Below are 22310 nucleotides of genomic sequence, written 5' to 3'. Positions count from 1 at the left end.
AAGTCCTGCCTTCTTGGGCGGAAATGGTCCTGGTGAAAACGTGCCCTGAGAGCTGCAAAGGGGGTTTTACTTGTTGCTTTGTTTTCGTTGGTGGGTTTTGCTCATTTGCATGTGCGGTGACTGGGGGCTGCAGCGTTGATGGAAATGGGGACATCAGTTACTTCCGATAGAGAGAACGCAGGGTTGTCTAATCAGTGCGCTTTAGGCACCAATCCTGATCTCTCAGAGGGGAGATGAGCTAGGACAAAAATTTCCAAAAGCAATGACAGAGGGAGATTTGCCTGCCCTACCGGATTTGCAAGAGATGAAAATGTTTAAATTCTGGGCATAAAAAATAACACAGAGATAGAATGAGAGCCATGGTGAGGCAAATGACAACGGTAAGGAAGTACTTGCCCCAGTTATGGCGACACAGGTAGGATCTCTGAGAGAGGAGGACTAGGTGGTTTAAAATCCACAGGAAAACACGCAGAGCCCACGAGAACAAAGGCAGACGGGTCACGAGGAAGGTCGCAGATGCCCAGGGAATATGTTTGAGGATCTGTTGGGAAAGTCAGTGCAGGGACAGAGAGCTCCTGGAGATATTGATATTTGTGTTATACAAACACCAATAGATCACTTCAAGGGGGAGGAGGCGAGAAGAGGACTGGTACCCGGCCAGCTGGTCCAGGTCCCGCCCGGCCCCAGAGGACCCGGCGAGGCCGGCAGCAGCCCCGGGCGTTCAGCAGCCTCCGGGCAGAGTTCAGGTGGTTTAGGTTCCCGTGCTTTTAATAAACAGTCAAGCTTTAATCCTAAGTCCTGGAGGTAAAACATGCAACAAAAAAAGAGCTGTGAAGAGGCGTTTGGGGGGGCGGCGAGGGCACGGTGTTTTCTCCCCACACGTCCGTCTCCTGCCTGCGATGAAATATCCGTTTTCCAGATCGTGGGCTGGAGGGCTCTTAAAACCCTTGAGCTCCATTCCTCTTCCGTGTGCGGCCTTATAGTCTTTGTCTTTAAAATAACAAAGCCAGAGGATTACGCTTGTCATCGGTCCCGTTTCGGGAGGAGCGAACCCCACAGACACCTGGCGCGGCTTTCGCCACCTGCCTCTCATTGTCCCTCCCCCAGGTAACTACGTGGTGACAGACCACGGCTCCTGCGTCCGGGCCTGCAGCTCCGACAGCCGCGAGGTGGAGGAAGACGGCGTCCGCAAGTGTAAAAAGTGCGAAGGGCCCTGTCGCAAAGGTAGGAGCCCGCGCAGCGTGGGGCCCGCACCCCTGCTCCCGGGGCTGGGCCTCTGCCCCCCCCCCCGGCTCCTCGGCATCACGAGGAGAGGCCCGAGTGAACCTTTCTCCGGGCTCAGAAGCCTGTTCCTTCCTTATGTGGCGGGTGCCCCGTCCTTGGAGGCTCCTGGAGGCCAGCCTGTCCCTACTCACCCCTCACTTTATATCCTGCGCATTTCCACACCCCCCGACGGCGCAGCGGTTGTATGACCAGCACCCGCATGCCCGTCGCACAGATTCACGGATCTTTAACGCTTTGCCACGGCCCCTTCGCTTTTCCCATGTTCGTGTTCACGTGTGCTCACGTGTGTTTGTGTGCGTGCGTGCACGGGTGTTTTCCCCTGAACCATGTGTTAATTACACATATTGTAACGTTCCACCCCCTGACGTTTCACCTCCCCTGCAGGTGGGGACCTCTCCTAGTCACGAAAGCAGTTTCACCCGCCCCGACGCTAACCCCCACCCAGTGCCGTCCCAGTGTTCCGGTTACTGCCCCAGAAAGTCATGTCTACCTGTTTCCCGCCCGGGACCCAGTCACGGCTCGTGGCTCCACGCGGATGCCCCGTCTCTGTGTCCTTTGTTAATCAAGAGCCCCCCTCAGCACCCCCTTCCTTCCCTTTGCTGTCCCGTCACCTGAGCTTGTGAGGAGCGTGGCCAGGTGTTCAGGATGCAGGTGACGCTCGAGATGGAAATTCGGGACGGGGTATAAGTTGATAAACAGCTCAGAGCGCGGAAAGGGACATGGGAGGCTGATGCACCCCGAGGACGCAGATCGCGGCGTTCTGCCTCCGTAACCGCCGGGGGACGAAGGCCATTGAACGACCTGGCGGAAGTGACGACAGTGTTTACTAAGACGGACCGTCAGACAGACAGACGTTAAAATCCTGCTTGGAGGGGTCCTGGTGATAGGACCAGCGTTCACCGCGTAGAAAGTCAGGGAGGCGAAATACAGGCCTCGTCTCCGCTGGGGCCTGAGCGGCTTAACTAGGAAGACAGCGTCGAAATGCTAAGGACGGTGGCGGGACTGCTGGGCCCCTCCTGCCTCTGTATTCTGCTCTCAGCATTTTCTTAAATGAATGCATCTTACTCCTCGATTTTAAAGAATGTGTGATGTTTTTTTTCTCAAAGCGAGAAGCCAAGGCCGCAGGCCAGGTCAGGGCGGTGGAAAGGCAGGGCAGGTGGGTCAGGGAACCAGCGGGAGCCACACGCAGGTGGGTGCCCACGGCAGGGGGATGGCACCTGCGGCTTGTCTCTGGTCCCCGTGGGAGATACTGAGGAGGGGGCACAAGTCCAGTGGGGACCGTGACCGTGCCTCCTCTAACCACTGTAACCCCAAACCCCGCCACGGCCCCCGGTACCTCCGGGAGTGTTTGTTGAGTGAATGAGTGGTGATCCGGCCGCCACAGTTCTCCTGGCTCCGCTCCCTTCCCGCCCCCTGCGCCTGCGGAGCCCCAGCCTGGCCCCCGTCAGCGGGTGGGGTGCGGATGGGTGACCGGCTCCCTCCCTCCACAGTGTGTAACGGGATAGGGATCGGAGAGTTTAAGGACACGCTTTCCATAAACGCCACGAACATCCAGCACTTCCGGAACTGCACCACCATCAGCGGGGACCTGCACGTCCTGCCCGTCGCCTTTCGGGGGTGAGTCCCAGGAGCAGCCGCTGGGCTGGGGACCTGCCCTCTCCCCGGGGGGCGGCGGGTGGTCAGCAGCCTTTCTCTGCCTTGTTGCAGCGACTCCTTCACACACACGCCGCCCCTGGACCCGAAGGAGCTGGACATTCTGAAGACCGTGAAGGAGATCACAGGTGAGGAGGGCGCCCGACCCGGGCCCCTGCACGGCCTTCAGGCCTGTGCTCTCCTCAATCCTCCTGAAATTCTCCCCTTCGTGGCCGCCGAGTTCCTGGATATTTTTCAAAAATGCAACTTCCCCCGCGGGTCCCAGGGGTGAACACGATACTTGAAGACTCGGGTCCTTCACGACCTTGTGTGTGACTGTGTTTAACCCGTTGTCCCCCGGCCCAGGCCGGTGTCCTGACGGCCCCGTGACTGTCCTGGGTCCAGGGAGGAGGGGGTCAACCACCCCGGGATGGGCCTTGGGTCCCCAACTGCCATCAAAGTCCCACTCCCTTCATTACTAAAAAAGGGAGTAATTTGACCTAAATAACGAAGATTGTTTTGAGGATTGGAATTAAGTCAGGAAAATTTGCCCGTGTCCTTGTACCTGATAACAGCTCGATACATGCCCACTCCTGCTTGGAGTCATCAAAAACAGAGCCCAGCAAGGTTGCCGCCCACGGGGACAGCCTGTGGGGGGGAGGGTTGGGCGCCGGGGACTCCGTGGGAGAGGCAGGATGTGCCACGGAGCCTTGGCCTGCACCTCCGGTGGGCACATGCTTGGTGCAGACGGTACAGAGAACCAGCTCAGAGGCTCGGGTGTCCGGCCCCCGCTCCACTCTCTCGAGGATCCTGTAGTAACATCCTCCCGAGCAGGGCGGGCCTGAGCCTCCCTCTGCCTCACAGGGTTTCTGCTGATCCAGGCCTGGCCGGAAAACAGGACGGACCTCCACGCCTTCGAGAACCTGGAGATCATCCGGGGCAGGACAAAGCAGCAGTAAGTGGGCCCGGGCAGGCCTGGCAGGATCTTCCTAATGTTTTCATTTTGAAATAAGACGTACAGACGCATTGCAGAGGGACTGCAGGGACTTGCTGTCTGCCCCTCACCCGGTCTCCCCTGGTGCTGACACCTTACAGAAGCCGGTGCAGGTGTCAAAATGAAGGCGTGTTGGCTCCAAGCTGTTTAACTGAACTTCATTCAGGTTTCCCCAGTTTTTCCACGAATGCCTCGATTCTGTTCCAGTGTCCCATCCAGTAGTTGCCTTGCATTTGGTGGTTACATCTCCTTAGTCCCGGGCAGTCTACAGGAGCCCCTGTGTCTTTCTTTACCTTCACGGCCCTGACACGTTGAGAAGTGCTATTCAGGCTTTCTGTAGAATGACTGAGGTTTCCTCATGACGTGAGATGTAAAATATCATGGGCATGTCAAGTACAGGACAGGAAATACGCTCAATGATATTGTAGTAACTATGGATGGTGCCAGGTGGGCACTGGAAATATTGGGGGGATCACTTTATAAGGTACGTGATTGTCCAATCACTGTGCTGCCCACCTGAAAGTGACACAGAGTAATGCTGAATGTCAACTGTCGTTGAAAACAGTAAAAATTTAGAGCCTTGGACACCACCTGGAGGAGCTCGGGTGGTGGTTCGCAGGTGATGGGAGACCACAGGAAGGAGGCCGTGTGTGTGGGACACTCGCTGGCCATCAGGACAGGAGATGCAGACCTTCTGTGGGTGGACGGGCAGATAGATGGGTGGGTGGGTGGGTGGAGAGGGCCTGTGACTTTTGAAGTCTATTTGAATGTTGTAGAGGTTAGAACATGTTCTCAATGCCCAGGCAAAATAAACACGCAGAAAATAAAATAAAATAAAAATAAAATAAAATAAAATAAAGGCACTGAAGACCTTTATTCAGCCCCTCATTAGCCACTGGGATTAAAGGTACTAAGCGAACAGGAAGCTACCTTTCCCTGGAGGAGCTCAAAACACACACTGATCTCAGAAGCTACGGTGGGACTTACAGCCACGGGGAGGCCACGCATCTAACCTGGTCCAGAAACGCAGACTAAGCCTTTTCTCGACATCGTGTTTTGTAATTTTTCCTAATGTCCGTTTCCTTCTCTCCAATCCAGCGGCCGCTTTTCTCTCGCAGTCGTCGGGCTGGACATCACGTCCCTGGGGTTGCGCTCCCTCAAGGAGATCAGTGATGGAGACGTGATCATTTCGGCAAACCGGAACCTGTGCTACGCGGACACAATAAAATGGGAAAAACTGTTTGGGACCACGAGTCAGAAAACCAAGATCTTAACCAACAGAGACGGGAAAGACTGCAGTGAGTGGTCGCCGTGGCCGGGCTGCGGATCGATGTGTCGTTTGTTTTGACGTAGAGTATCGAAGGGCCATTCCCAAACATTTTAATTCCTTTTTTCGTTCCTAAAGAAGCCAATTAAAAGAAATCTGTGTATTCCTCATGGTGATGTTACCATGTGAAGTTCATCAGAATTTCCTCTAGGTCATTCTCATTTCATATGATACACTTGCCGTGAGATTCGGGCTGTTGATTATTTGCAATGTACGGAACTAAATTTAGTGTTAATTATTTTACATTTTAGCTGGAGGTTCCCCCTGCTCATTTCAGTCTCTGATGGCTGTAGCTCACACGCATACACACGCACGTGCACACACACGCACAGCGCACAGTGGGATGAACGTTCCCCGTTGCATCTCCTCTCCTGCGCTGAGAGCTACGCCCAGCTTTTGAAGCTGGGCAGGTGCCCTCACCTTGTGCTGAGACGCTGGCCCCTGGTGGGAGCGGATCTGAGTTCACACCCCGGCTCTGGTCCTTCCTGGCTTTGAGACCTTCATCAGTTTCCTTCCCAGCTTTAGGCTCTGGCCTCCAGAGCAGTGGAGATACGTAGTAATCATTCCCACAGGGTCATGCTGTTGAGAGAGCAGGAAATTCTGAGTGTAAACCTCTTGGCTCGGTGCCTCCCTGGCCCAAGGCAAGCAGCCACAAGCAAACCTTCCCTACTGTCACCATCAGCTCCGACATTAACCAACAAAATACCACCCAGGTCCAGTCTAGGCGCCCTCGGCATCCCGTAGGGAAAAGGTACCCAGCAGTCGGCCTCTGAGGGGCCTTTTTGGGTCATGGCTTCTTTCAGGGGCCTCAGCATGTCTGTGCAGCTAAAGACCCCAGAGAACTCAGCACCTCACTACACGCGTTGTTGCGACTCATCCCTCTGGTCACTACTCCACCGCTGACCACTGCACTCGCTGTCTTTCCAGAGGCCCAAGGCCACATCTGTAACCCGCTGTGCTCATCCGAAGGCTGCTGGGGCCCGGAGGCCAGAGACTGCATGTCCTGCCTGAATGTCAGCCGCAACCGCGAGTGCGTGGAGAGGTGCAACCTCCTGGAGGGGTGAGGCCTGTTCCTTAGCCTCGTTGTCTGGGTAAAGCAAAAACAACTGAGGGTGGTTTTGTGTGTTTTTTTAAATATGCTTTTATTGATTTCAGGGAGAGGAAGGGAGAGGGAGAGAGAGAGAAACATCAATGATGAGAGTCATTGATCGGCTGCCTCCTGCATGGCCCCTGCTGGGGATCGAGCCCACAGCCGGGCCTGTGCCCCGACAGGAAATTGAACCGCGACCTCCTGGATCATGGGTCAGCGCTCATCCTCTGAGCCACGCTGGCCGAGCTGAGGGTGGTTTTTATAGGGTTATAGTCATTGAGTCTGAATCTTTTTTTTTTTCCCTTTGTTTTTGCGTGTTTGTTGCGTGTTGGTTGGCAACTGTTCATCACAAAAAGAAATAAACAAACTTTTCATTACTTAAACCAATCTAATAATTTAGAGAGTCTCTTTTTATGGAAATACCTTATATTTTTCTAAGCTGCACAGAGTTCCCAAGACAAACAGAATGGTCAGCAACGGTTCGTATGGCCAAGACCACGGCCGTCTGGTCTGTCCTTGGCGGTACACCTCTCCTGGTGCGTCAAACTATATTAACACAAATGACAACCCCTGGTTAATTTTTGTTTTATGTTCAGGAAACACTGAACAGTGAAAATAACTTTAAGTATAACCATGGACAGAGAAATAAACGCCATTTAACACTTGTTGAGTTCATTTGCCATCAATAAAAATTTCAGTCTGTCGATTCTACGGGAATCTTGATATTGATGTAAGTCTTTGAATGACCACAAATAGTGACTAAAAATAAATTAATGAGAAAGTAAAATTGAAGAATAGAGATTGGCAGAGGCAGTTAAAAAAAATAAATTTAAAGAAAAAGGGAAGTTTGTGAGAGGGGAGAGCCACTGGAATTGGATGGCTGTAGAAAATGTTCCCTCTTGTTTCACTGTCAGGGGCCACAGCTTGGACCCAGGAATATTCAGGAGCAGGATGAGTGACAGGAGCAGGACGACAGGGCCCGTTCGGGAGGCAGCCAATCCATGTGTCTCTCTCACATCAGTGTTTCTCTCTCTCCCCTCTTCCACTCTGTCTAAAAAAAGAAAAAAACATAGCATATTTTGATTATAAATGAAGTTGATGTGTTTTCTTTGGTGGAAAGTGACAGAGGATTAGGTTAGAGTCTGTTAATATTATAGGATAGCCCCAGATCCTGATCATTTGACTTTTACCTAAAACCGTTGTGAGTTCCTGAGAGAGGTGATTCGTGTCACCTGACATTTCAGACCGACCGACTCAGGTGCAGCTGGCGAGCTTTGTGAAGCGGGTCCCCGGGGACGGCTCTGACCGCTCTTCTCTCTCCCCCCTCAGCGAGCCCCGGGAGTTTGTGGAGAACTCCGAGTGCATCCAGTGCCACCCGGAGTGCCTGCCGCAGGCCATGAACGTGACCTGCACGGGACGGGTAAGGATCTCGTTTCCTGTTACTCACCTGCAAGTCACCGGGACAAGCTTCAGAGCTATAGTCCCACGACCATGACCCAATGTCGCCCCGTGGCTGCTAAGGACAGCCACCCATGCCCACCTGCCAGACAAGAGGCTGTGCCACCTCACCCTGGGTCGGGGGACTGCGATGGGGCTGAACTCCTCACGCAGCCCACGGGCATGAGCACCCACCTCTCCTGCCCAGGTCCCCTAACTTAACCATGACTCCTCTCCCTCAAAGCAGGGACGCCTGCGGGGGGCCGAGGATAGTGTTGCCCTTTTCCACTACTTCTGACGTCTGTCGTCATTGCTTCATCGTTTTACACAAACATCACTGAGTCCTTATGTGATATTCATTTATCATTTTTGGAGAATTTTTAAAGAAAGGCCTCGCAAAACTTTTCAAAATCTGGCCTCATAGCTCCGTGTCCATTAGCGATGTTTTAAAGAGAACTGGTGCGAGGTCAGCATTCCGGAGCCAAGTGTAGCCCGTTGCCAGTCCCTCGGCGCCTCCCGCTCACGGACGAGCGAGGACGTGGTTTCCGTGAACCTGCCCCGGGCGGCCGGGCTCCCCGCAGGCCTCCCTTTAGCCACAAATACGTGTCAGGAAGGCCGCCCGCCCCACACAGGGGCAGGCGTCCACGCGGCCCCACCGGGAGTGTTTGACAGGGCGAGGTGCCCACAGAGCATTCGTAAAATGTAATAAACGGGACAGTTCGGTTTCTCTCGTGTTTTTATATAATGTACATGTGCAAGGCCGGGAAGACTTTACACTAAGCTGTGAACAGGGCCCATGTCAGGCAGACAGCCACAGACAAACCTGTTTCACTCTAAGGACCTCTACACTGTTTGTTTTTTCCGCGATAAGTATTTAAGTAGAAAGTTACTTTGGTTTTGAAAAAGAGAGAGGCCTACGAGGTGACTGTCTCTCTCGGCCTCGGTGCAGGGACCGGACAGCTGCGTGAAGTGTGCCCACTACATGGACGGCCCTCACTGCGTCAAGACCTGCCCGGCCGGGGTCATGGGCGAGAACAGCACGCTGGTCTGGAAGTTCGCGGACGCCAGTCACGTCTGTCACCTGTGCCACCCCAACTGCACCTACGGGTGAGTGACACTCGGGCCCCAGAAAGGAAAATGCCTGAGAACAAAGGGTTTCCCATCTTGCAAATCTGTAGATTGCAAATACCTCCAGAATTTCCAGGCGGCATGTGAAGAGGTTGGTATTGGGATCGGGGTCCAGGCGGTGGGTAGGTCACGGTGGTGGCGGGAATGCCTCTCAGCCTCCCTCGGCTTATCACGCAGTACTCTGTTCTTGACAACCGCGTGTCCAAACCAGACAGAGCAAGTGGCAGGTGGAACAGCGCAGGCCTGCCAAGTCTCCAAAGGTTTCTGCGTATTTTGCCAGATGACTGGGGTTACCTATGGGAATCTTCACTGTTGCTCTGCAATCCACAGGAGATATCTCCTGCAAGTTGCTTAAAGATACAATTTCCTTTTAGCTAGTTAGTTGCTAAGCCATGACTAAGTAAATTGAGGCCATTTTGACTGTAATTAGCAGAAGCGCTTTGAATGTATGTGTCTCATTTGCTGAAATGATGCATTTGGCAATCAAACTGGACCCCTCCCAGCCATCAGAATGAGAAGCTGAGTTGTCCTGTATGATATGTCACGTCTCCTTGCACGCATCTCATAGCCCTCAGCCTTATTTGGAACTGATTCTTCTTTCTTCTCCCTGTCGATCTCTTACTCACTGTGTGGCCTTGAGCAAGTGTCATAACCTCTCTGTGCCCCACGCTTCTCGTCTGTACATTAGGGTAATAACACAGCATAGCTTACAGGGTTTTTATGATCTCAAGTGAATATGTTGACTGTACGTTAAATAGTAACTGGGATGTTTTCCAAAACATATTTTCATTGCGTTTACATGGGAGAGCCCGAGCCTGCAGACATGTGACCTGGGTTTGGGAGTGACTAATACCCTGGTTAGTGTCCAGCGTTCAGAGGACTGTGTCACACAAGTGCCCCCCAGACTTCGCGTGTTTGAAATACACTGCTTCCTGTTCCCCCAGGCCATAAAATGTCTGTCTTTTCCATCTAATTGGAATATTTTGGTCTCCTATTGACATTCGTATTGGCAAGTGTTGCCCAGCTGCTCAGCAGTCACCGTAAGACAGACGCTGTCCCTGCTTCCTGTGACATTTCAGCTGTGAGGCCCCGGGTGAAGCCGGCTCCTGCCCCCGGCTTTCTGGGCCTGCAGTCCTCAGTGCCATTCGTTCCCCTGCCACTGAGACTCGTGGCCTCACTCGCCTGCTTCTCCCCTCCCCCCCTTTGATCAATGTGGCCCTGGAAATGGTTCTCTTCTGCCCATACTAGTGTTCTAGAGCCAGCTGTGAGACAGCTACACCTGTGTCAGCATAATACATGACACCCTGGCCAGTGTGGCTCGGTTGGTTGGGCGTTGTCCTGTGCACCAAAAGATTGCCAATTCAGTTCCTGGTCAGGGCACATACCCAGGTTGTGGGTTCAATCCCTGGTTGGGGGGTGCGTATGGGAGGTAATGGATCAATATTTCTCTCTCACATCCATGTGTCTCTCTCTGTCCCTCTCCTTTCCCCTCTCTCTCTAAAATCAATAAAAATATATTTTTTTAAATAATAAAAATATATGAAAACATTTCAATAATCAAGACTGGAACCTCTCTACTTTGTTCAATGCTCAAAGAGTCCCTGTCATGGGGCAGACACTCAAAAACATTTGCTGAGTCCAACAAAGGAATGAATGCATAAGAAATAAAGGATGGGCCACTGCCCCCCAACTGAGGAGCACTGTGGTTTTAATGATTTGAGAGGAACTCAGCCCTGCTCCGCTTCAAAGGGTATCAGGTAAAGGAAGCTAAGTGTGCTGAGAATCAGGAGGGGGCAGAGGTTGCAAACCTCAGTCCCTCCAAGTCTGAGTCTCTGCCACCCAAGCTGTCATGACCTGGAGCATCTTAACCCCAGAATAAGTTAGACATAGGATTTAATAAAAAATAGGATTGCCTTAGGATTTGATAACAGCTCTCCAAGAAAAAACGCTAAGACAATGAGAAAAATGTATTTCTTTTTATCCCCACAGCTGTACGGGGCCGGGTCCTGAAGGCTGCATCAAGTGAGTGTGACCACTTTGTGTCCAACGGACTTGATCAGAAATGGGCAGACCTTGCTCTGTGGGCTCTGCCTTGTCAGGCCCTGACCTCGGGGCCAGCACAGCATCCCCAGCAGAGCCCACCTGCGGGTTCCACCTGCGTCCCCGCCAGCTCTGGGGGGCGCCTCCCTGGAGGGGGTGTAGGGGGTGGGTGCTGCGTGCCCAGGACCTCTTTCCATGCACCTTCCTCTGGTCTTTGGTCACACCTGTGTCGTGGGGCTCGCTCTTCTTCCAGCGTCTCTTCCTTCCCCACGGGCCCAGCTGGCCCTGTCACAGGCCTATATGTGAATGACCTTTCCGTTCAGTGACAAAGCTCCACCTTGGGGTTTTCTCCCCCCACGACCTTTCCTCAGCTCGACCTCCCCCAGCATTTCAGTTCCGGTCAGGTTTCCATCATCCCTTGAAATGCTGCTCTGAGACCAGCAGCACTGGGAATTCCTGTTCCCACGCAGCAGAACCCAGCGGCATTATTGATCAGTCCCGTCTAGAGAGGCGTCCGAATTGTACACCAGGCACCCGTGGGCCATCTCCGTGTCCCTAAGCACCAGCCCAACCTCCAGGAGCCCCCAACATTTCCAGTCATGTCTCCACAACCCCCCTCTCAGTGCCAGCTGACTTCCCCCCAGAATTAGCCGCGATAACAGATCCCTCTTACTATCAGGGGAAACAGTGGAACAAGAGGCAGCTTCTCGGACACGGAGATCCCCTCCCGCCCCCGCCTCCTCACCCGGCCCAAGAGGGACCCCGAACCCTCTCCTGTCCCTCGTCCCACAATCGGCATCTTCACAACGAGAATTCCCATCGCTTCCCCGCTTGGGACCAGTCAGCGGCTATTCTTGGATATATTTACCCTTAGCATTTTCTTTTCCATTCACTCGGCCTCATTGGGACTCTGGGCGCGGACCGAATGCTCTGCGACAGGCTATTTCTTGTAGATGTTTCAGGGTTTCCTCCTAAAGACTAAAAGCCGGTGAAGGCAGCCGCAGGGACCGGAGCGGGCAGGCGCAGGGCGTGGCTCCCGCGCTCAGGGGGAGAAAGGGCTGCAAATGCCACTTTCATGGGGCCCCTCTGACCCACGTACGAGAAATTTCTCAGGATTCTGTCCCTTTTGGGTTTTTCTGTTATGTGCCAATGATGCTGCTCATCCGCCTTTGGTACTTGTTAACCTCTCCGCCTGAACCGCGGGGCTCGCCGGACGGCAGCCGCGGGGCCCCAGAGCCCTCCCCGCCGAGCGTTTAAACGATGCCAGCGCGTGGGCACAGCGGGGAGCGCGGGGGCGCAAACGCAGGGGAGTCTGGCAACAAGCATCTGACCTTCCCGCGTGTCTGCGCCCCGTTCCAGGCCCCAGATCCCGTCCATCGCCATGGGCATTGTGGGGGGCCTCTTCTTGGTGCTGATGGTGGCCCTCGGCGTCGGCCTGTTTCTGCGCAGGCGCCACATCGTCCGCAAGCGCACGCTGCGCCGGCTGCTGCAGGAACGCGAGGTGAGTGCGAGTGCGCACGCGCGGCCCGCCTGCCACGCCCAGTCACGCCCAGCACGCCGGGCCACGCCCGGGCCACTCCAGGCCACGCCCACCACACCCAGCCACTGCCGAGCCACGCCCGCCACGGCCACACCACAACAGGCCACGGCCCTTCCAGGACCTGCCCTACCCCGGGGGGCGGAAGGACTCTTCTGAGCTTGAGAGTTTGCATTTCACATCTGTCACCGTGTCGTTTCTTGTGACGGCAGAGCCAGGAGAGTCTGAGCGTCCAGTGCCCCAGTTAGTTACCTGCTGGTGCCTCCATCCGGGGAAACCCCCGTGTTTCCAGGATAAGTGGCCCGGTGCGGGGCATCCTGCCTAAAGGCTGGCACCTGTGCACGTGCGCAGGAGAAAGCCTTTGAACCCATATCTCCTGGGCTCCTGGGCAGGCACCATGGCCAAGGAGACGTAACTTTGGAAGATGCCCTTGTCCACACCTATTCCTTTGTGAGCTCTGCCTCTGAAGGTGGTGTTCCTGACATTTCCTGGGTCTGGTCCTCACCGGGCTTCTGTGTCCAGCAGTGTCGGAAGCCAGAGTCCTTAGGGGAAGAGACCCACAGCAGCTGGTGGCATCGTGGCACTTGTGTGTGAGAGGGTGCTGCAGTCTACCAAAAGGATCCCCCCCCCATGAAAAGGTCCCTCATTCATATGTCCTCAGTTCAACTAAGGGGCCTGGAAACAAATAGAACTTGTATTTGTTGAACTGGGACAGCTTCGTCCAGGGACGGACACCTGGGTCTTTTACAAAGTCTTCAGAGAAGGTGGCCGGTTCACCTTCTGAGTGAGCCAGGCAGGTTCCGTGAGCTGAACCAGGACCACACCCTGCGTGTCTGGCCTCACCTGACACCCATTCCCTGTGGAGTGTGGAGTCCCTCACCCTTGTCTCCCACAGCTCGTGGAGCCCCTGACGCCCAGCGGGGAGGCGCCCAACCAAGCCCTCCTGAGGATCTTAAAGGAGACGGAATTCAAAAAGATCAAGGTGCTGGGCTCCGGCGCCTTCGGCACCGTGTACAAGGTGAGATGGCCAGAGACCCGGGCACCCAGCTCCCGGGGACTCGGGTTGGCCGCCCCTCGTGTTCTGGGTGAGCCGAGCCAGCATCCTCGGCTGGCGTCGGCTTATGTCATCTGCTCTTTGCGTCACCGAGGGTTTGGGAAATTCCACCATTTTTCCAAGTTGTCAAGGGAAATCTTTTATAATCACGGTGCTGGATAAGTGGTCCCTTGAGACTTGTCTGCAGACAGACATTTTTCTAGAAGATGGCGTTAACATTTTAGAGGGGTGGGTAGCACAGATGGGAGCTCAAGGACAGCATCTGAAAAAAAGACCAGGACAAAACAGCTTCCTCTTAATTCATTTTTTTTCTAGCTCCTCTTTGCATAAAGTCTGATTCAGTTAGACCTAGACCGGGTATCTCAGAACTGTGGGAGAAATGACGCACACTGATTTTGTAACTGGCACGAACGTAGGGTTTTTTATCTGACGACCCTGAGCCATGGATCGCTGTCGCCAAAGAGCCGCAGAAATGGGATGGCTCCCAGCACCGCCGGCCTGAGCGTGGGGAGCTCAGCTCCTTGTCCCCTGCCATCCTGGACGCTGTCACTAACGAAGTCCCGTGTCGCATGGTACAGCGACTGCCAGCTAATGTCTCCCCTCTCTCGGTCACAGGGCCTCTGGATCCCCGAAGGCGAGAAGGTTAAAATTCCCGTGGCCATCAAGGAATTAAGAGAAGCCACGTCTCCCAAAGCCAACAAGGAAATTCTCGACGTGAGTCTGCTCTGTTCTCTCCTTGTCCGCAGGCCCGGAGGTCAGAAGCCCCCTTTCTCGGGGCTGAGCAGGTCGCTCTGTTTCAGACTTTCTTCATCGACACGTTGGAAAGGGTCACTTTCCGTCTCTTTTCTTCTAGCTCTAGTTGGTAGGAGCCCCTCTGAGGGACCTCTTCCAGTGTTATCTCCCCCACAAGGACGGAAACTCACAGTCGCCAGGCAGCTACCAGGGGCCAGTCCCCGTCGTAGCCGCTTTACACACCCGCTCGCACCTGGTGAACACCTGGCATAGGTGTGATGCTAAGCACTCTTTCAGTGAAGAGATGGAGGCAGGAAGAAACTTACTTGGGTTCCCAGGGGTGGGGTAAGATTCCAGCCCACCGTCCCCTCTGACTCTGAAATCCGTGGTCACTTTGCTCCATCCAGTTACCTTATCTTTGAGATGACTTTTCGAAGATGGCTAGAATTTGCGATATGATGCTCCAGTAACTCTCTAAAAGGTCACCTGCCTTCTGTGCCTTCTCCCAGAATAATTTCAATGTTCATCTTTGGCGTCTTCGGGTTGTTACTTTATGGAGGAGTCGCTGGAATGTTCCATGGATTATGATGTTTTCACTTTTGTGGACAAACGTTCATTCCCACAGAGGATTGTTAGGAGTTTATTTGAGCCAAACTGACGACAATTGCCGGGAAGCAAAATCTCGACATATTGAGAAAATGCCCCGGAGAAGGGCAGTTTAACAGCCTAGTTCATAGGTTAGAATTAGAGGAGGCGGCGTGAGGAGGGTTACGTGAGACCCGTTGGTGGTAGGTCAAGGAGGCGGGGAAAGCAAAGCAGGGAAATCTCTGGGACTGGATAAAAGAGTAAAACCAAGAAACACGACCTCTTTCACATATTCCTTTTATCCTGTGGGTACAGGATGGTTGGCCATTAACACCGACAGGACAGTAGAGGTGATATTGAGGGAACAAGAGAACAAGGAGGAGTCCCCTGGTCTCCTGTTCTGGTGGGAGACTGTGCCCTGAGGGGCCCAGAAGAAAGGGTTCCTCTGACACTGCAAGGGCTCCTTATCTTAGATGCACAGACAATAGAGAGCCTCACGGAAGGTGAGCACTGACCTTTGTCAAGGAGGCTGCAGGCCTAGGACGGGACTGCCCACCACGGCTCGCGTTTAGTTAGAAATGTTTATGCCCGTCCTGGGTGGTTGCTTTCGGTCTCTGAGTTTGCAGGGCCCGCCGTGCAGGCCTCCCCTGCGCTCGTCAGGTTTCACATGTGGCCCCTTTTTGTCCACGGGTCCGAGTCTGTTGAACTTTCTCTACCTTCTCGGAACCATGACTGGCCAGCGAGGGGCTGCAGGGGGCGTACTGGAGTCGGGCAGAGCCCTCTTCAGGCGGATGCTCAGGTAGCCCAGCGACAGCTCTCCAGGGGCCCGTGGGTCCCAGCCTGGCCCCTGCTTGCTGTGCTCGATGACACCTCTTGCTCTTGTCCCGAGGCAGGGCCTGTGACCGCGGAGGCGTAGGAGAGGCTCAGCAGTGCGTTAGGGAAACAGAGTCAAAGAACAGGAAAGGGCACTGCACCACCTGGGAATTTAGTTCATCTTCCCGGCAAGGACAAGGGCCGGATGTGATGCTCCCCACTCAGGTCTCTAACCCACAGAACATATTTACAGTAAGCCAAGCCAGCAGGGACCTTTCTAAAATGTGTTTGGACACAATGGCCTTCCCAGGGCCAGCCTCCCTCCACTCCAGTTCTCCCAGCAGCCTCCCTGCCCTCCCTGCGGGGGAGAGAACCCGCCCTGGCTCCCCTCACGGTAGAAGGTGCCGCATTCGTACAGCGTGGTAGAAAGCCTCCCGCATCGATGACATACTTATCAAAGGAAATTACCTCTCGCTGTCACGGTTCACAAATCAACGTGAAGTCCTATTAACACAGTGTCCGCTCCTGTTAACGTAACCACGAGAAGCGGAGTGGACGGGACCTTTGTGCCGGCTCCTCCTGCACCACCCCAGCGCCCTCCCTCTCCTGTTAGGAAGAAAGCCCTCCTGCAGAATCTCCCAACTCAATTCATCGTCTACTCGTTCCAGACATCCTAATAAATTCCACAAAGTGACTCCAAAATGCGAATTCCAACCATGTTTACAAGGCAGAGTGAGGGCTGTTTTGAAGCCAGTAGCTGTGCTTTGGGAAGGAAGCAGTTCTCACTGAAAGGACCCCCCAGGACCCCTAAAGTGGGAGGAAATCTGCTTTTGTGGGGACAGAGAAATGGATGAGAAAGGCTCCCTGGCTGAGCACCTTCTTTCAAATGCTCAGCGGGCTTGTAAGCAGTTCCACTCACCTGCTCTCTCTCATCCAGGATCAGGCCCTGAGACCCGGGAACAGCCCCGTGGCCTCTGGCCTGGGTGCTCTCGGTGGCTCAGTGAACTGGTCACGTTTCACAAACGTAGGGCACCTGCTCTTCAGTCTTAAGGTGAGACAAGCCCCTGCTGAAGGAGTTTGACGACTAGTAGGTTCTTTTCTCCCAATGCTGAGCATAGAGTAGTTCCCAGGTGGGGAACACAAGCAAGAAACAAGGAACCAGAAGTCACGTTGGCAACTGGGACAAAGGACAGGCTCTCAAGGCCCCCAGGCCCAGGAGACACCCCTGCCACGTGACCGGGACAGCTGCCTTTGGGCCTCCGTGTGGGCTCCGCCTGCGGCCGGCCAGGCGCTCATAGGAGGGTGGGTACCGGGCGTGCTTGCCGAGGGTCACTGTGTGCCCGTGAGTCCAAAGCAAACAGCGAGAACAAAGCCCACTCGCTTGTGCACACCCTGCACTGGACACAGGGCCAAACAGCGTCCCCACTGTGCAGGGGGAGGTGGGCGGAAGGGATGACCCGCTTCTGCTGCTCTATCGGGTTTTAATGGGGCCCGGACCTGGCAGGGCTCCAGGCTCTGTGTGGCCCGACCCCCGCAGCCACGCTCTGCTTCCCGGTTCCGGGTCCCCTCGGGTCCCCCTGGCCCCACCACACGGCTGCTCAGACCGCTCCCCGCAGATTTTTCTTCTCTGCAAAGCGAGCACAGTGTGTTTCCAAATCTCCACCAGATCTTGAGAAAGGAGCCGCCGCCAGAGGATTGCCTCGGTGTTGTGGTTGTACCGTTTCCCAGACTCGGGGGAGAGGCGTGATTTGTGTTTCTCTGGCAGTCACAGGGCCTATTAATTTTTCCATGGAGTTTTCAGCTTAAATTTAGGGCAGGCCTCGCAGAATGAGAAACAGACCTGCAGGCGCTGTGTGCGCCGCGGCCAGAGCCCTCTGGGAGACCTTAGCCTGGGGCCCAGCCGGACACCCGCCCCGGGCCCAGCTCTCGCCCCAGGAGCTCTGGTCTCGGTCAGCCAGTGGTTTCCCTGGGCCTCAGTTCCCTCTTCAGGCAAAGAGTGGCCCCAGAAGAAGGGTACTCTCAGGCCCTCTCCAGCTCTAACTTTTTTTTTTTAATCCTCAACTGAGGATATGTTTTTTCCATTTTTTTTTTTAGAGAGGGAGGGAGGGAGGGAAAAGAGAGAGAGACATCGAGGTGAGAGAGACACATGGATTGGTTGCCTCCCACGCGCGCCCCCATGGGGACCAAGGATCAAACCTGCAATCCAGGTACGCCCTTGACTGGGAATGGAACCTGAGACCCTATGGTCCACGGGCCAACGCTCTAACCACCGAGAACACCAGCCAGGCCCTCACTATTTATCAGTAGCCCTTCCCAAAGATGAAGGGTGTTGGAATGTCCGTGAGTCTGAAACGTGTACCCGTAATGTTGTGATATCAGGTCCACGATATGAAAGAAACGCAGACTCTCCTTAAGAGGAGGGAGCCTCGCCAGTCAGGAAGCCTCCAAACAAAGTCCTGCAACCAAGAGGAGAACCTACAGTGTCGTTGTTGTTCAGGGAGGCCGCGTGGCCTCTGATCGGCTCTGCGTTTTTGGCCCCCGGTGCCCCCAGCGCAGCCCAGCCCTGGCGTTTCCGAGGCCGCTCTGTGCCTGGATGGGCGGCAGGCAGCGCTGGAAGGAAGAGAGACAGAGCCAGGCGCTCCCGCCAGAGTGCTGGCCGCACTTGCTGAGTCAGCAGGAGCAGGAGGGGCGGGCCGGGAAATCGAGGCAATAAATAATTGGCGCTGGCAGTGCGGGCCAGAGCCGGGAGCTCTGGGCGTGTCCCGGGGGCCAAGCAGCAATCCTTTCCTCAGAGAGCTGGGTGAGGAAGGAAGTTTTTCAGAATCACACAAATACTGAAGGGCCTATCATGGTGAGCACTAGACAGACAGACAGATCTCGGGGCCCCCCTCCCTGCATCTCTGTGTGGCCCAAGAACTTACATCTCTAACTTAAAGTTCCCAGGCTGTGCCCAGCCTGCTCCCCCAGGGAAAGCGGTGAGATGCCGGGAGAGTTTAAGTGGGATTGTTGGATTGTGGGGTCAGGGGAGACTCCCCTGCAGAGGGGTCAGCCAAGGGACAGGAGGTAGAGGGCATTGCAGGGGGAGGGAGGCCTGAGGGAGGGTTGACGGAACAGGGCAGGAGGACCAGAGGGGCTGCAGGAAGCGGTGCCCGAAGGCGAGGCCCCCGCTCCCTGGCGGCGGGAGCAGCGAGGCCAGGGAAGCACAAGGCCCACCGCCTGTCCCCTGTCCTGGCCTCACATGCCCAGCAGCCCCAGGTGCCCTCACCCTGCAGGGAGAGCCCGCTGCCCCTCATCCCGCAGGAGCGGCTGAGATGCACAAAGGAGCCTCGGAACTTTCTCCCACAGGCCCTGTGGTCCCCAATAAAGAGTCACCGCCCTTTGTATGTTAAAGGGAAAGAGAAGGAATTTATGGGTGGAAATCAAGGATGCCCTAATGCTCGCTGGGACGGAAGAGAGGCCCCGTTGTGCGCAGGAACGTAAATGGAAACAGCTCCCTCCACCCGAGGACAGCGGAGGGTTAAAGTAACGTCCCCTGACCTGTGTCCAGCAAAGGCGCCCGCCTGGCAGCCAGCCCACCGCATGAGGACAGGGTTGCCCTTTGCAGAGCGGAGTGGATTTTCTGTCCCCAGACTCGACGGGCAACGCGGACCACGTGTCTTTACAATGAATCCCAGGCAGCCCACTGAGCCTGCATCACAGATGTCATGCCCTCTGCATTTCAAAGCCCGAGACGGGTACCCTGAAAGGGCGTCCCCGGCTGCACTTTGCAGAGGTGGCCCCGGGACCACAGCAGTGCCCGCGGCCCAGGCAGGGACGCACAGTGCTCTGCTGAGACGGGAAGCCTCCCTGGGCCACCTGCTGGCCCAGGTGACCCGTCTGATGGTGCCACCATCACACCCTACAGTGCCAGTCTATAGCGAGGGTTCAAGATTCAGTGGGCGAGTCCCTACCAAGTGTGGGGACCCTGACGACATTTCAAACTGCAGCATCTTTAGCTTCGAGGCAGAGGTTTTCATAATGAAGACCTCGGAGGTGCCAGACTGGAGACATCAGGTCTCTGCAGCCCGGGGCTCCCTGCAAAGGGGACTCCCCACATCCCCCAGGAGGTGCCAGCTTCACAACGTGCCAGGTCATTCCACAGCCTGATACATAAGAGACCCCGCAGAAATGTCCCTCTCCTAAGCTGGCTTGTCCCCCAAAGTACATAAGAAACTCAGAATCATGTACGTTTGTGCTTTTTTAAAAATATGTTTTTATTGATTTTCGAGAGAGGAAGGGAAGGAGAGAGAGAGAGAGGAACATCAGTGAGAAACACCGTCTATTGGCTGCCCCCTGCATGCCCTCACCTGGGGATCGAGCGGGCAACCCAGGCACGTGCCCTGACTGGGAATCAAACCGGCGACCCCTTGGCGCAGGGGCTGGTGCGGAAACACGGAGCCACGGGGGCCGGCACGTCTGCGCTGTCCCCTGGACGGGGCGCCTGCCTGCCTCTCCCTGCAGCCCCGCGGGGAGCGTTCCTGATGCCCCCCTCTCATCCACGCAGGAAGCCTACGTGATGGCCAGCGTGAACAACCCCCACGTGTGCCGCCTGCTGGGCATCTGCCTGACCTCCACGGTGCAGCTCATCACGCAGCTCATGCCCTTCGGCTGCCTCCTCGACTACGTCCGCGAGCACAAGGACAACATCGGCTCCCAGCACCTGCTCAACTGGTGTGTGCAGATTGCCAAGGTAGGTCCCGGGCGCCCGGCCCGGGAGGCGCGCGGGGCAGGGGCAGGCCAGAGAGTCCCGCCGGACGGCTGCCACGCCCCTCGCCTCCGGGACACACAGTCGCTAGTGGGAGCCCCACTCTCTTGGGGAGGAGACTGAACTGTCTGCTGCCTCCGGTCTATGCCTATCCCACTGCACGCTGAAAATCGAGTCACCAGCTCTACTCCAGAAGTTTTCTCTCCGTTGGGTGCTCAGTTTGGCTTGATGTCAGTGCTCTTGTTTCTGTTGAATGCTGTGGTCATTTGTCCGAGTGGAGATGTCTGTACCCCAGCTGGGCCTTGGCAACGAGACAAGCAAACCAGGCCGAGGCTGGGAGGAGGGCTCAGGTGGCCGTGCGGCCCTGTGGACAGGGCAGGTGCTGGATTTGAGGCCTGGTGCGTAGGGTAGAGGAGACCGAAGCTGCTCTGCCTCTCTGGGGCTCCCTACGTGTCCCCTCGCCGACAGGCTTCATCCAGAGCGAGGGAGGGGCTGGCTGTGCAGACGGCGGCCAGGTGGCCCCACCTGTGCGCCCAAGACAGGAACAGAGCCTGAGCCAGGTAGTCAGCTGTTCATCAGCCTCAGGAGGGCCTTCTCTTTCATCTCCTACCTCTCCGGCTCCACCCGGGCCCTGGTCACACAGGAGTGGCCACCGTTCCCGGGTTGCGTTTCCTTGGGTCTGAACATTTTCCAAGCTAGCTCGCCGTGTAACATTACTCACAATTTCAAGCTCTTATTTAAATCCGCCGATCTGCCTCTTGTGCTCTGTTCGGCCCTGCTTGGCGCTGAAGTCCTTTCACAAGTGGCTGTGAGCTTTGTCTGAGACACGTTCGCTTTCTAATTCACCAGAGCCGCGGCCTTCCCGGAGCCGTAGTGCCCGGTGTCGGTCCCTGGAGGGGGAGGACAATGGTTCTCTCAGCTGCGAAGAGAGAGATTTGCTCTTGGGTTAGGGACTATTTATCTAAGTATTAAACGGTTCTCTTTGTGAAAGTCTGAAGTGAAACTGCCCAGAGACACTTAGTGGCTGACCAGAAACTAGACTCCTGGCCTCCTCGGAGTGGGGTTATTGACTTGTAAATGTCCTGCCCGGCCCGCCGAGGCTCGGGCTGTCTTGGGAAGCTGTCTAAACACTGGCTGGAAGCTGGTTTATTGTCCTGGCTAAACTTCCAAGAGGACAAGTAAGATTGTATCACCCGGGAGAAAGGAAAAATAATTTTTTTAAGAAAATAGAAATGGCCAAGGGAGGAAGTGGGGACGGGATCGGGAGGCAGAAGGAAGCCACACCCTCGCTGTACACGTGGAAATGGTTTCTGTTCTCCATCAAGGTCGCGGTCCCAGGAGCCTGCCGCCAGTCAGAAGGGTCGGCGCTTCCTAAACTCCCCCTCCTGAGGCCATGGGTGGCTGTCACTTACTGGGAGTCGCTAGGAGACTTCAGATAGTGTACCCAGCCTCTCTGGCTCTGTGTGCCAGGGGGTCAATCCCAGCGTATATTGCGTGGCACAGTCACACCGTACACCGTTCTAATCCACACGAGCTCGTCCTCGCTTCAGTGCAGAGCACGTCGCTGCCGGGCCACACTCTGCCCCTTGGAGACCAGTCCCCTTACTGCGAAGTCCTGCAGCAAGTGACGCTCTCGAGGCTGTGACTGAGCGTTCTCCCAAACCTTTTGGACAGCAGAGCTTTCCCATCACCTAACCCAGATTAAGCTCTCACAGCCCTGGCCAGGTAGGTGGGTCAGTCAGGGCATCGGCCCGATACACCCAGGCTGTGGGTTCAACCCCTGGTCAGGGCGCACACACGACTCAGCCAATGAGAGCGTCAGTGAGACAGCAAATCAGCGGCGCTCTCTCTTCCTCTCTCTCTTTAAAAGTCAACTTTAAAAAAAAGAAGATCTCACAGAGTTGAGTTCTCAG

General features: G+C 55.4%; 1 protein-coding gene across 2 annotated transcripts in view; it reads left to right on the top strand.

The window, feature by feature from the left end:
* The window catches only part of EGFR (epidermal growth factor receptor), a 129219-nt gene that overhangs the window by 95375 nt on the left and 11534 nt on the right, over nt 1–22310 (top strand). For both annotated transcript variants that reach the window (XM_081148074.1, XM_081148073.1), the window contains exons 8-20: nt 1108–1224; nt 2775–2901; nt 2992–3065; nt 3781–3871; nt 5009–5208; nt 6165–6297; nt 7657–7747; nt 8714–8871; nt 10882–10914; nt 12292–12433; nt 13365–13487; nt 14139–14237; nt 20197–20382. In XM_081148074.1, the coding sequence (XP_081004200.1) occupies nt 1108–1224; nt 2775–2901; nt 2992–3065; nt 3781–3871; nt 5009–5208; nt 6165–6297; nt 7657–7747; nt 8714–8871; nt 10882–10914; nt 12292–12433; nt 13365–13487; nt 14139–14237; nt 20197–20382 (1574 nt within the window). The remainder of the gene's footprint in view (nt 1–1107; nt 1225–2774; nt 2902–2991; nt 3066–3780; nt 3872–5008; nt 5209–6164; nt 6298–7656; nt 7748–8713; nt 8872–10881; nt 10915–12291; nt 12434–13364; nt 13488–14138; nt 14238–20196; nt 20383–22310) is intronic.

The sequence above is a fragment of the Miniopterus schreibersii genome (genome assembly GCF_964146895.1).
Source record: "Miniopterus schreibersii genome assembly, chromosome: 9".
In the NCBI taxonomy this organism is placed as follows: Eukaryota; Metazoa; Chordata; class Mammalia; order Chiroptera; family Miniopteridae; genus Miniopterus; species Miniopterus schreibersii.
The sequence above is the reverse complement of the archived record's forward strand: the minus strand, read 5'-3'. Positions and strand labels throughout refer to the sequence as shown.